The sequence below is a fragment of the Globicephala melas genome, chromosome 4, assembly GCF_963455315.2.
Source record: "Globicephala melas chromosome 4, mGloMel1.2, whole genome shotgun sequence".
Taxonomy (NCBI): domain Eukaryota; kingdom Metazoa; phylum Chordata; class Mammalia; order Artiodactyla; family Delphinidae; genus Globicephala; species Globicephala melas.
Window position 1 is genome coordinate 82761045 of NC_083317.1, and position 13716 is coordinate 82774760.

Consider the following 13716-nt stretch of genomic DNA (forward strand, 5'->3'; position numbering starts at 1 on the left):
CACATCGTATTCCTTCAGCCTGGAATCCCTTTTCCCTGGCTTTCTTGATGAACTCATTCTTCAAATGTCACCTCTTCAGAGAAGACTTTCCTAATGCCCCCCATCCCCCAGGTAAAATGTGCTGTCTCCACCTCTGTCCTACAACACAAAGAAGGTTCGTCACTCAGTGTGAGCACTTATCACCCCAAAATATAATGTTTGTTTACACATCTCCTTCCCCCACTTAACAGGGCTTCTTGAAACTAAGAACTGCATTTATTCATTCTCTCCTTCACCCTCATCATCAAAGTTGAGTGCCTACACAAAGCATGCACTGGGTAGGTGCTTCACTTACGTGAACTCAGTCCTCATAACAACCCCACAAGAAACTCCTGTTTTACAGACCAAGAAATGGAGAGTCAGAGAGGTGGGGGGGATATGCTCAAGGTCCCATAGGCCAAGAAATAGAGGAGTTAGGAATGGAACCCAAGTCAGCCTGATTCCTAATCCTATGCTCCATGTGCAAATGGTGCCTGACACACAGTGGGTGTGAAGTGTCAGCCTGACTGGATTGGAAGGTGGGAGCAGAGTCAGAAAGCCCACCTTCTTGGTGCCATAGAGGGTCTCCAGCAGCTTCTCTTGTGCAGACTCAAAGCGGCGGTCCAGGCTTGATGTTGTCTTCTGTACCAGGTTCCAGATCAGGTAATTGTTCAGGACACTGGCATTCAGGTAGCCAGAACATAAGGTAAAGGCAGGTAACATTTCCACCCCAAACCAGCTCTACCAGCATGCAGACAGCAGGAGTCCCGAGAGGCACGTGTGGGAGCTGTCCCATAATCCCTCTCTCTTACCCTGGGACCACACACCTGCCTGTAAAAGTCAGGTTGGAGCTAGGTGTGGAAATAGAGACCACAAGTGGGTCCCCCGAAGCCCTGGCCTAGGGGAAGAGCCTGCACAGAGCCCTGAGCCCTACCCCTGACACCTTGGGCTCCACCCCCCACCTTGGCTCTGTGCGGTTGATGAGCTCTGACACCTGCTGCAAATAATCCGTCCCATACACCACCACAGGCTCAGAATCACCCAGCTCCAGCGGCGACAGCAAGAAGGACAGGAACTCCAGCCAGTCCATGGAGGGCGCCAGGGCCTGTGAGCAAAAAAATCGCAAGCGTCCCTGCCCCCTTGGCTTTCAGCAGACCACTCCCCCACTGATACACTCAAGCTGGGAGCCCTTTCCATTGTCATAGCAACAGCTACTAGCTGCTCGGAGGCCCCTTCCTATCATAAACCCGTTTTCAGGCCTAGGTGCTCTTCAATCAGGTAACCCAATCACATATCGTACAAGGAAAACCACCACGTGTGATATTTAGTTGGACTGCAGATATTCAAATATCTTTCAGACAGTTAACAAACTCCCCAGATACCACCCAGGGTCCCTACATACCTGGCCTCTCCTCCAGAACTCCCCCTTACCCAACTTTTCCATAATCTAACGACTAAGAGGCTGATGCCTGGCACAGTAAGGGCCCTCCAGGAGATGCTTCCATTTCTCTTCTGATTGTTTTGTGGACATCTTGTACAAGTTGTCATGGATTTTTAACATAATCCCTCTATGCATCCCCAGGCAATACAAAAGGGACCAAGGGATGGCCCAGTGGGGGTGCCCTAAAATGGACACCACTTTTCCTTCCAGGATAGCAACAGTTCAGCTGGGAAGCTCAGAGGAAATAAGGAAATGAGGAGAGGCTTGGCTGCTTCAGACAGATGGCATGAAGGGAAGCTGCGTGGCCTGTGCTGGGGCTGCCCCCCCCCAGCTGTCTCTATTCCCTGCCTGCCCCACCTGCAGCTCTGCGATGCTCATCTTGTGGTAGATCTTCTCCTCATCCCGCCGCTGGTCCTGGGGCACCGTGATGTTGGCCAGTTGTATCTCCAGCTCCAGCACCTGCTGCATCTGCTCTCGCGTGGAGGCTGGATGTCCTCCTAGCAGCATCCCCAGCTCCTCCATGTAGTCCAGGTAGGCGGTAAGCACCTGTCAAGGCCCCAAGTCATCCTCAGAGCCCAGCAACAAGTCCTGCCCAAGGCTAAGACGACTATTCTGGCTGCTACCCCTGCTCACCATCTCTTCTGCAGACCCTCCTCACTGTCTCGTCTGCAGACCCTCCTCGTAGAAGCTTTCCTGGATGACCCTCATCAGTTCTGTCATACTGCTTATCACCATCTGCTAGGATCTTTTTTTATTAATTTGTGCAACTGTTCATCATCTGTTTCCCCAAGGAGAAGGTAAGTTCCAGGAGAGCACTGTTCCAAGTTACAGCGGCTTATTCACCACTGTATCCCAAGGGTCTGGAATAGGGCCTAGCACAGGAGCCCTGTAAATATTTGTCCAGTGGATGGATCCGCTTCCCATACTGCTCTGCCTTCTCATTTCCTAAAGCCCTTCTACTTTTCCCAGCCCATCAGTGACCATGTGCCCTCACTTAACAGCTGAGTGGACCCCAGTGGGGAATTTGGTCCACAGTGGCTTCAATTTCCTTCTACCTCCCATCCTGCCAGGCCTCAAACTTGCTGCCTTCCCCTCTGGTCTCCAAGGGGGAGAAAAGCACAGAAAAGAAATATTTAGTGACTACATGTACATACATGTATCAAATTCTCTGCTTGCGTTCTACATGTAATATATCTGCCCCGACCCCGCCCCCACCACAGCAACTCCATATAGTTCCATCTTACAGATGAAGCTTGGCAAGATTACATGATTTGACTCATACTACAAACTAGCAGATGGCAGAGTTGTGGCCTAGGCCTGATGACTCCAGGGCCACAATCCCAGCACTGCCTGGGCTCAGAACAAACCCATGTCGCCTCAGAGCCTGCTGGCACTTTAGCTGCATGGGGGCAGGGACTGTTTGTTCTGTTCTGCACTGTAGTCTCAGGCTCTAGCACAGCATCTGGCACATAGTAGGTGCTCAATAAATATTTGTTGACTGATGGATGAAAACCCATGCACAGACCCTCAGCCCTGCTCAGCACTGACTTCCTGTGGCCCTCCTCCCAGGGACCACTGTCACTCTTGCCCTGAAGCCCCACCCGGGGCTCCTTTCATTGCCAAAGGCCATCTCCTCTTCCACTTTACTGAGAAGTTTTAGATCCCTTAATATCCATTCTCTGCAAAATATTCAAATATCAAGATATTCAAAATACCTCCTTTTTCCCACCTCCCTTCTTTCTTGCTGCTGCTGTCAGAAGAAGAGGTTTGCATACCAATTCCAGTCATCCCAGCTCCTAAAGTGGATGGTTGGTTCAACCAGTGATCTTGCCCCACCCCCCAGCTCACTTACCCCTCTCTCTCTACTTCCTTACTTTCAGCTTAAGACTTGCCTTTTTTTTTAATGTGTTTTTTTGTTGTTGTTGTCGTTGTTTTTGGCCGTGACACTCGGCTTGCGGGATCTTAGTTTCCTGACCAGGGATCGAACCCAGGCCCCTGGCATTGGAAGTGCAGAGTCCTAACCACTGGACTGCCAGAGAATTCCCAAGACTTCCTTTGGCACTACAGCTTCCCCTAGATGCTGGCACAGGAGACTTCCTACCCAAGACAACTGGTGACACACTGAGAGGTAAATCGAGGCTTCTCCTGCCCTTTCCTGGGGGTCAGACCATGTGGTTCTCTCCTGAATTCTCAAAATTCCTCCCCTGACTCAGGTGATATCAAAACCACACATCTGTTCATAACACTCTCCACTTTTGAGTTTCCTATTCCATTTCTTTTGGGATAAATGCTCAACTTGACCCATAGTGTTTATGTGTACCATGACTCCACCTACCTGTCCAGAAGGACTTGGCCCACTCTCCCCTCCCACTCCCCTCTCTGATCTGTCAACAAGTCACACCCCTTCCCACCTCAGAGCCTTTGCATCAGCTGTTCCCTTTGCCTAGAACCCTCTCCCTTCCCACAGCCAACCCTCACCCTAGGACCAGGCTGGCTCCCTGTTACTGCACTCTCGGAATGCCATGCTCCTCCTCTTACAACAGTCCCAGCAACTGTACAAAGGATAACTGCACTTGGCCATTTCATGCTTTCTCTCCCACTGAGTGGCAGTGTCTTGTTCACCACATGGTAGCAGAGGGTCTGGCTGTGGGATGCTTGGTAAGTGTTTGGGAGCGAATGGGAGAAGGACAAACACCCCTCTTGGTTGTCCTTCCCCACAGAAGTCTCTCTTTCTCCCGCTGCCCTTGAAATACAAGGATCTCCTCCTTCTTTTTTTAAAAAAAGTATTTATTTATTCATTTGGTTGCACCGGGTCTTACTTGCAGCACACGGGCTCCTTAGTTGTGGCATGCAAACTCTTAGTTGCGGCATGCATGTGGGATCCAGTTCCCGGACCAGGGATCAAACCTGGGCCCCCTGCGTTGGGAGCACAGAGTCTTATCCACTGCGCCACCAGGGAAGTCCCAAGGATCTCCTTGTTTTCCTTCTCTAGTCTTGCCCTTTCTCTCACTTCTCCTAAGCCTTTGTCTAGGCTTTTAAGGAGATGCCCCTCAAGCCTTTGGCTCCCTCCAGGCCCGTGCTCTCTCCAGGACCCCACCCAGCTTTCACAGCTGTCTGCTGACCTCTGTACAGAGATGGTACCCAGTTCCCTCACACTCACACGTCTGAAACGAGCAGCTCCCACTCCCTAAGGGTCTGCCACGTGCAGAAGCGTAAACTTGCATCTTCCTCCTGCCTCCAAGCACTACATGAGGTAGATGCTGTGATCCCCATTTTTCAGATGAAGAAACAGCCTCAGAGAGCTTAATCAACTTGCACCAAGCTGTCAAGCTGGGATTAAAATCAAGGTCTGACTTCAAAGTCTGCCTTTTTCTTGTGATATCACCACCTCCCCAATGTGCTTGAAGCTGGTTCTCCCTGTAGGCATCCCGAATTCTCTAAGGACCCCTCCACTCCACCATCACTCAGGTGCACAGCCTCAACTATCTTTACCTGTTCCTCCTTCTACTCCTCTCTTCTAACATCCAGGCATCAACAATTCATGATTTGGCCTTGATTATGTCTCTTGCATCCTCCCCTTCCTGACTTTCCTTCTGCCACTTCTGCCATTTGGGTCCTCACAGACTCAGAGCCTGGAGTACTGTAGACACTCTTAACTGATCTCCAGGCTCCCTCCCTTGCATCTACTTTTCACACCCAGCCATACTGCCTTCCCAAACTAGTTCCTACCCACTTTTCCACCCTCTCATCTGCTTTGAGCTCTACACTTTGCCAAACTGGACCCCTTCCTGTGATCCAAACACGCCTTAGCTTTTCCTTCTTCAACACTTTTGTTTAAAATCTGAGCATGCCCTCACCCAGTCCTAGATATTCTACAGGGCCTGGCTCAAATGCAACCTTCTTAGGAAAACTTCTCTGGCTGCCAGGTCTCTCCTGAGTCCCAGAGGCCCTCTTTTGAGCCGTGTTCTCGGCTGTCTAGGTCTGTGAACCCATCTACACTGAAAGCTTCCTATGACAGTGGCTCTGAAATGTACGTCTCACAGCAGGTGCCTGTAAAATGTTTTCCTGGAAGAGTAAGAGAAAGGAAGGAAGGAAAGAAGGGAAGAGGAAGGGAGAAAGGAAAAGGAAGGGAAGAAAGGAGGGAGGGAAGAATGCAGGGAGGGGAGAACGAAGAGAGAAAGAAGGAATGGTAGTCGGCTCACTAGGTGACAGGATAGGCTCACCTTCGCCACTCTGACCCTGGGTAAAGGGAAAAGTAAACAGGGATCAGCCCAGCTCAACAGGGGGGTCAGGGTGGATATTCTGAGGATGCTCCTTACTTTCTCATTGGCAGTCCTGTTTAGGTAGTAATCTCGAGAGGGCAGAAAGAGCCCAGACTGGTCCACCTGCAATAGCAAGGTGAGGAGTGAGTCCTCCCCCCATGAAATCTGGACTCTTGTGCGGGGGGAGCCACCCCAGCCAGCCCAGCACAGGGGAGGGGAGTCTGGTCTCAGCAAATAGTCCGTAAGTCCCTCCCCACCCTTCCCCAGCCCAGTACCTGGATAACATTGCTGTTGGAACTCTTAGAGTCGGCACTGATGTAGACAGTGAAGAAGGGGGTGGCCCTGTAGGTCCCTGCTACTGCCTTCAGCACCTCCATGAAGTTGTCCTGGTCCCAGGGCCCCGTAATGTTCCAACCACCAATCTGAGTAGAGACCATGGTGGCGCCTCTGGAACAGGGGCCTCTAAAGCTTTCTGGGGCCACATCCTCTCCCAAGGCCTGTGCTGCTCCCCTACCTGCAGCCCATCCCCGGGGCCTACCTTGTCAATGAGGTCTCGCAGCGGCTGGGCTCCCAGCTCTTCAATGCGCTCCACCTGTAGGCAGGAGAGGTAGAAGCGCTGTGTCTTCCGCTCAGCTTCACTGCTGGAGTTGAAGGTGGTGTTTTCTGTTGAATAGAACACAGGTCCAGGTGGCAACCATGCTGACTGCTAAGAGGGGTCCTGGACCCTTGCTTGATCCCTCTCCTTGCCTTCTCAAGGGGGTAGTCCTCCTAATGTAGACCCAGGAAGACTGTCTGCCACAGCAAAGAGTAGCTTCCTCTCCCCTGTCCAGGGAGACTCTCAAAGATCTCTAAGCACTACAGACTCCCTGGTGCCTACCACACCTCAACAGTGTTCCAGAGTGCAGAGAGGAGTCCCTTCATTAACCTCAGAGGTCTGCCCCCTCAAACTCATCTCCACCCCTCAGGAGCCCCCTGCTCTCTGTATCCCCTACGCCAGGAGTGGTGGCAGTCATCCACTTATTCATTCATGGACATTTCTTGAGTACCTACTAAGTGCCGAGCCCTGTGCTGGGAACAAGGCATGTACTTGGCTCAGTGCCTCCCGGACAGGCCCATTTACCGAGCAGGTGCTTCAGTATGGCCTGGTTCTGGTCCCAGAGGCTGTTGAAGGTGTTCCAGCGAGAACGCCCATCAGGCAGAGGGTTTCTCCGAATCCAGCCTCCACAGGAGAACTGGTAAAAGTCTTCACAGGGGCTCACCCCACGGTCCAGGGACTCCAAGATTTTTCCAGCCACTCGAATGCAGGCCTCCGTGAGGCAAGTGCTGTGGGATGGGTCTGTGGCAGGGGACACGGGGGGGGGGGTAGGGGGTGGGGGACTGTCTGTCAGTCTGGGAGAGGCAAATGCTTTGGGAGGGGCCGTGACAGCAGAAAGGCTGGGAGGAGGGAGAACAGCTGGGGGAAGGCTGGCCCCACCCAGGGAGAACCTTAGCAGCCCCTTCTGCCTCCAGAGCCCCCAGGCTAAGAGGGCTGATGACAGGAGTGGGCCCACCTACCTCTGTGGTACTGGACCCACAGGGCCACCAAGCAACCCAGAAGCACTGCAGCCAGCAGTAGAGAGACACCAGCCAAGACCAGCTCCAGCTGGGTGTGCGAGCCCAAGAGGTGTCTTGTCCTCTTCCGGAATCCCACCTGGGGAACAGAGGAGGACCTGGAGCTAGCAAGCTGCAGGTGGGCGACCCAATCACAGAAGTCCTCCCAGAGGGTGAAGGCTCAGGCAGTTTCCAGAGCCATGAAGCAAAGACGCTAACGGGGCTAACTTGGGGCACAGGGGCAATGAAGCAAGCTGAGATGATCCCTCAGCCTGTTTTGTGCAACGTCATGACTTCGAATCGCCTCACCATAGTCCTAGCGCAGAGGCCAGAGATGGATCGGAGGTGGGGGCAGGTGACCCTCCAGGGCAACCCAGAGCTCCCGGGTGTGCCGGCCGTCATGCCAGGGCGGGGGCCTGGTGAGACAGGGATGACCCCCTTGCCCACCTCCACGGCGTCCGGGGAGGCCCCGCCCTCTACGGGGGTCTCGGGTGCGTCTTCATCCCGCAGCGTGGCGCGTTTGTACTCCACCATCTGCCAGACAGTCGGGCGCCAACCCAGGTCAGGCAGACAGAGCTGCGCGCCCACTGCCCTGCCCCGGCGCCCCTTGCCCGGCCGGGCCCCTCCTGCATGAAGTGCGGGCTCCTTCCCTCCCGCCCACCGAGCTCTCCGGCCTGGGTCCCTCCGACCCCCGCCCGTCAAGTTCGCAGCCCCTTCTCCGCGAGCCGGAGCCCCTTCCCGACGCCGCCTGCCCCTCTGCCTCCCCACAACCCCGGTCCTTTCCCCCGGGGCCCCCACTCACGTTGCCGCCGCCGCTCATCTCCTGCAGCGCGACGCTCATGGTGGAGTCGGGGCCGGCGGCACCTTAGGGCTCCCGCCGGCTGGCCCTCGCCGGGGCCGTGGCCTCGGCCCCCGGCCCGGCCGCGCCACCGCCCTTCATCGCAGCAGTCGCCGTAGCCACTTGCTCCGCTGCCGCCGCCGCCCCCGCCTGCCTGCGCCCCCCTCCCCCCGCGGCGCCGCGCCAGGGGTGGGGGAGACGTGGGGCAGGGGGAGGAGCGCGCCTGCCGCGCCCCGCCGTCCGCCCAGCGCCCAGTCTTCTTTCCGGGTGCCCGCGGCCCGCCCCGCAGAGCTGCACCCAGCCTGCTGCCCTAGCCGGAGCGAGCCGCCCTGCAGAAACGCCGGAGACTCCCTCTCCGCTTCGTGGTCAGCACCCATCCCAGCAACACCCTCTTGCAAGACTCCCGGAATTTACATTCCTTTGACCCAGGCCCAAACCCTGCTGATATTTTTTGGCCCAACTCCCCAGATTGCAGGCCCTCCCCATTCCCTTTAACACCTTTGAGAAATTGTGCTCTCATGGAGAACGTCTTCCCCCAGCTGTCCGCACTGCCCCTCTTCAGCCAGCACATACAGAGCAGCACGGAGGAGGTGACCCACATTCAGGATGTCAGCACGATATCTATACAGGGAGAGCATAGACCCAAAGTACACAGGCAGGCACTCAGCCCGACACACGGTCCACACACACACACACACTCACCACTCACAGAATGCACACACTGCATATTCACACAAAATGTATACATGCACCAGGCACCCAGAGCCAACATATGTTCTATACTGAGGTTCTGGACACACACACACAACACACATACAACACACACAAAGTGTTCGGGCATCATGTACACACAGCCCACACTCTGAGTCCACCCTTACATGTTGTTTCAAGACTGCACTTTTACTCTCCAAGATAATTGTTGTCATCAGATCATCTCACAAAGGAAGGGTTACAGATGGTGACAAATCGGCAGGGAAAAAAACAGCTATGCACAGATATTTAAAGGAAAGACGAGCTAACACTTCTAACTTGAGGAAAGCAAATCACTTTATTTGGGAGGTTTACAAGGAAAAAAAAAAACCCACACACCAAGCAATATTTAACTGAAAGGCAATAGTGTGGCATCTATGCATCTGCCATCTGCCTTCCATATTGTCATTCCTTAATCAAGCCTGGTGGTGTTACAGTCTGCTTCACTGAAGAGTGCCTAGTTTTTTGTTTTGTTTTTTTACCACAAAATTTTTTAAAGTGCCTCATCCTCGTCCCACCTCTCTTTTGCAAAAGAGTATATGGATTTGACCTGAGAAGGCTTGGAATGGAAGCAAATCCACCACCCATTTCTTGACTCTCACCTCAGTTCTCAAACCTCTTGCTGTGAGCATTTCTAACATGGAATGCTCTTGTGGCTGAGAGAGGGTAGGTGATGAATGGATCAGGCTGAGAAATGTTGGATTGCTGTCTTTTGGCATTTTCCACCCCAAAATTGCATGTTCTCAAACAAGAGACAGTACAGTGTCATAGTTAGGATGAAAGATTCTGGATTCGGACTCAATTTCCTCTCTTGTAAAATGGAAATAAGAATAGTACCTATTTCAAAGGATGGTTGTGAGAATTAAATGGAACAATACTTGTAAAATGCTTAGGACAATGTGCGGCGTGTAATGAGTACTCTAGCTGCTATTATTATTGTTGTTGTTGTTGTTATTAAAATCCTATAGGTAGAAATGAGAATTGTACGGCTGGAGGAAGCCTGTTCTATTTCCCAGATGGTAGAGTAGGCACATGGGTTCTAGGTTAGTCAGGGGTTCCCTGAGCAAGGAACTTGCACATCCAGCCACACTGTGGTCTGCAGCAGCACGACCTTGGGATATCCACATAGGACAAGTCTCTGGAGTTGTTCATGTTCAGTCTGATGGCAATGTGGCATCACATCACTCACCTCTTTCCCCTCTCCCCCAAGCCTGGATGAAGCGAAACATGGCAGCAGGGTCAGTCCTGCCACATGGAAAATTCCACCATGACATGGCCATGTGAGTATAAGCAAAGCCACTTTGTAAGGACTTTCTGGCAACAGGTTCATTAGAATAGTCCCATGGCTGCTGCAATGACGTGCTGTAAGTAGCCAGCTTATGCAGGACTGTACCATGGCCAGCCACTGCACTAGGTGCTTTACCTCGATGTGCTCATTTATCCTCGTGGCACTTATGAAGCCATTTTACAGATGAGGAAACTGAGGCATAGAGAGGCTGAGTCACACAGCTAGTAAGCAGTAGAGCTGGAATTCAAACCCAGGCAATCTAACAGCCCTCTGAAGAGCAGGTTGGCAATATGAATCAAAAGGAGGATATACCTCCTCCCAGCATTAGTTGACAGTCTTCTCCACATCTCTGGAAGAGTAAGGGGAAGCACATAGTTTTCAAGCCAGACAAACCTGGACTCAAATCTGACTCAACTCTTTATCAGGTGTATAATCTGTATTAATTTATTTGAAAGCTCTGACCTTTCACTTTTCTTCATCTGTAAGGCGGGAACAATCATCCCTATCTCAGAGTATTGTTGTAAGAATTAAATGCAACCACATAAGAAAGAGGCCAGTACCTGCTTTTACAGTGTTCCCAGTTTCACTAGGTTTGGCCTAAATGGACATTTCCTTTCCATGCCTCTTTGATGATCCAAATCATTTATTAGGTTCACAGCTATTCCTGAATGCATGTTAAATACCCTATGTATAAAAAGGCTTGGAGGTTGCTCTATTCTTTTTTTTTCTTTTGGCTGTGCTGGGTCTTTATGGTAGCAGCACGTGGGCTTAGTTGCCCCGAGGCATGTAGGATCTTAATTCCCCCGACCAGGGATCAAACCCACGACCCCTGCATTGGAAGGCAGATTCTTAACGATTGGACCACCAGGGAAGTCCCTGCTGCATTCTATATTTCTATTTTTTTTTCCTCTGTGTTTATAACCTTTGACTCTGTTTTATTCTCTCACTATTATTTTCTCTCTCTTTTCTGCTCTTCTTTTCATATAAGAGTAAGTTTTGGGGGTCTATTTTTCTCTAAATTGACTGTGAATTGAGAGGGAATGGAAAATGTTTATGTGTTAACTTACAAGAACAGTATAGTTATGAAGATAACAACACACATTAATGTCCAGCGTTGACAAAGTTGGGGAATGTGGGCACTGTCATATACTGCTGATGGCTTATAAAACTGATACAGTCTTTTTGGCAATATGAATCAAAACGTATGTGTACATATTTTCTGACCCAGAAAGTTGAATTCTAGGAAATTGTTCTAGGAAATAATCATTATCTACAGCATGTTTGTATCAATTAGCTTTGGCTGCATAACAAACCTCCCCAAACTTCATGGATTAAAATAGCAAACATTTATTACTTTTCATGTTCAGTAGATTGATTGGGTGGTTCTTCAGGTCTGGGTTAGCTCACCAGGAGCTGAATGGTGTAGCTGAATGACCTCATTTACATGCTTGGGCCTCAGCTGGGATGGCTGGGCCCAGTTTCTATGTGGTCTCTCCTTCCCCAGGAGGCTAGCCCAGGCTTCTTCATATGGTGGTCTCAGGATTCCCAGCAACAAAAAACAAGGCAAGCCCTAGTACATAAACACTTTTCAAGCCTCTGCTTGCATCACATTTGCTAATGTCCCTATTGAGCAAAGCAAGTCAGGTGGTCAAGCCCAGATTCAATGACGGAGAAAAAGATTCTACTTTTTTTAAAAAATATTTATTTATTTGGCTTGCAGGGTCTTAGTTGCGGCACGTGGGATCTTCACTGTGGCATGAGGGATCTAGTTCCCTGACCAGGGATTGAACCTAGGCCCCCTACATTGGGAGTGCAGAGTCTTAACCACTGGACCACCAGGGAAGTCCCAGATTCTACTTCTTTTTTTCTTTTTTTTAAATTTTATTTTAACATCTTTATTGGAGTATAATTGCTTTACGATGGTATGTTAGTTTCAGCTTCACAACAAAATGAATCAGTTATATATATACATATGTTCCCATATCTCTTCCCGCTTGCGTCTCCCTTCCCTCCCACCCTCCCTATCCCACCCCTCCAGGCGGTCACAAAGCACCGAGCTGATCTCCCTGTGCTATGTGGCTGCTTCCCACTAGCTATCTACCTTACGTTTTGTAGTGTATATGTGTCCATGCCTCTCTCTCACTTTGTCACAGCTTACCCTTCATGCTCCCCATATCCTCAAGTCCATTCTCTAGTAAGTCTGTGTCTTTATTCCTGTTTCACCCCTAGGTTCTTCATGACATTTTTTTTTCTTAAATTCCATATATATGTGTTAGCATACGGTATTTGTCTCTCTCTTTCTGACTTACTTCACTCTGTATGACAGACTCTAGGTCTATCCACCTCATTACAAATAGCTCAATTTCATTTCTTTTTATGGCTGAGTAATATTCCATTGTATATATGTGCCACATCTTCTTTATCCATTCATCCGATGATGGACACTTAGGTTGTTTCCATCTCCGGGCTATTGTAAATAGAGCTGCAATGAACATTTTGGTACATGACTCTTTTTGAATTATGGTTTTCTCAGGGTATATGCCCAGTAGTGGGATTGCTGGGTCATATGGTAGTTCTATTTTTAGCTTTTTAAGGAACCTCCATACTGTTCTCCACAGTGCCTGTATCAATTTACATTCCCACCAACAGTGTAAGAGGGTTCCCTTTTCTCCACACCCTCTCCAGCATTTATTGTTTCTAGATTTTTTGATGATGGCCATTCTGACTTGTGTGAGATGATATCTCATTGTAGTTTTGATTTGCATTTCTCTAATGATTAGTGATGTTGAGCATTCTTTCATGTGTTTGTTGGCAGTCTGTATATCTTCTTTGGAGAAATGTCTATTTAGGTCTTCTGCCCATTTTTGGATTGGGTTGTTTGTTTTTTTGTTATTAAGCTGCATGAGCTGCTTATAAAATTTGGAGATTAATCCTTTGTCAGCTGCTTCATTTGCAAATATTTTCTCCCATTCTGAGGGTTGTTTTTTGGTCTTGTTTATGGTTTCCTTTGCTGTGCAAAAGCTTTTAAGTTTCATTAGGTCCCATTTGTTTATTTTTGTTTTTATTTCCATTTCTCTGGGAGGTGGGTCAAAAAGGACCTTGCTGTGATTTATGTCATAGAGTGTCCTGCCTATGTTTTCCTCTAAGAGTTTGATAGTTTCTGGCCTTACATTTAGGTCTTTAATCCATTTTGAGCTTATTTTTGTGTATGGTGTTAGGGAGTGATCTAATCTCATACTTTTACATGTAGCTGTCCAGTTTTCCCAGCACCACTTATTGAAGAGGCTGTCCTTTCTCCACTGTACATTCCTGCCTCCTTTATCAAAGATAAGGTGAGCATATGTGCATGGGTTTATCTCTGGGCTTTCTATCCTGTTCCATTCATCTATATTTCTGTTTTTGTGCCAGTACCATACTGTCTTGATTACTGTAGCTTTGTAGTATAGTCTGAAGTCAGGAAGCCTGATTCCTCCAGCTCCGTTTTTCGTTCTCAAGATTGCTTTGGCTATTCGGGGTCTTTTGTGTTTCC

General features: G+C 49.9%; 1 protein-coding gene across 6 annotated transcripts in view; it reads right to left on the minus strand.

Annotated features, from left to right (window-relative positions):
- The window catches only part of ECE2 (endothelin converting enzyme 2), a 34679-nt gene that overhangs the window by 6966 nt on the left and 13997 nt on the right, over positions 1 to 13716 (minus strand). For 2 of the 6 annotated variants that reach the window (XM_060298334.1, XM_030862049.2), the window contains exons 1-10: positions 8114 to 8303; positions 7621 to 7845; positions 7276 to 7411; positions 6842 to 7057; positions 6260 to 6384; positions 5997 to 6143; positions 5779 to 5844; positions 1817 to 2005; positions 981 to 1123; positions 583 to 697 (exon numbers count right to left, since the gene is read on the minus strand). In XM_060298334.1, the coding sequence (XP_060154317.1) occupies positions 583 to 697; positions 981 to 1123; positions 1817 to 2005; positions 5779 to 5844; positions 5997 to 6143; positions 6260 to 6384; positions 6842 to 7057; positions 7276 to 7411; positions 7621 to 7845; positions 8114 to 8152 (1401 nt within the window). In that variant the 5' untranslated portion in view covers positions 8153 to 8303. Of the gene's footprint in view, positions 1 to 582; positions 698 to 980; positions 1124 to 1816; positions 2006 to 5778; positions 5845 to 5996; positions 6144 to 6259; positions 6385 to 6841; positions 7058 to 7275; positions 7412 to 7620; positions 7846 to 8113; positions 8304 to 8647; positions 8914 to 13716 lie in introns of those variants that run through there. The other 4 variants (XM_060298335.1, XM_060298338.1, XM_060298336.1 and 1 more) reach the window with 4 other exon arrangements.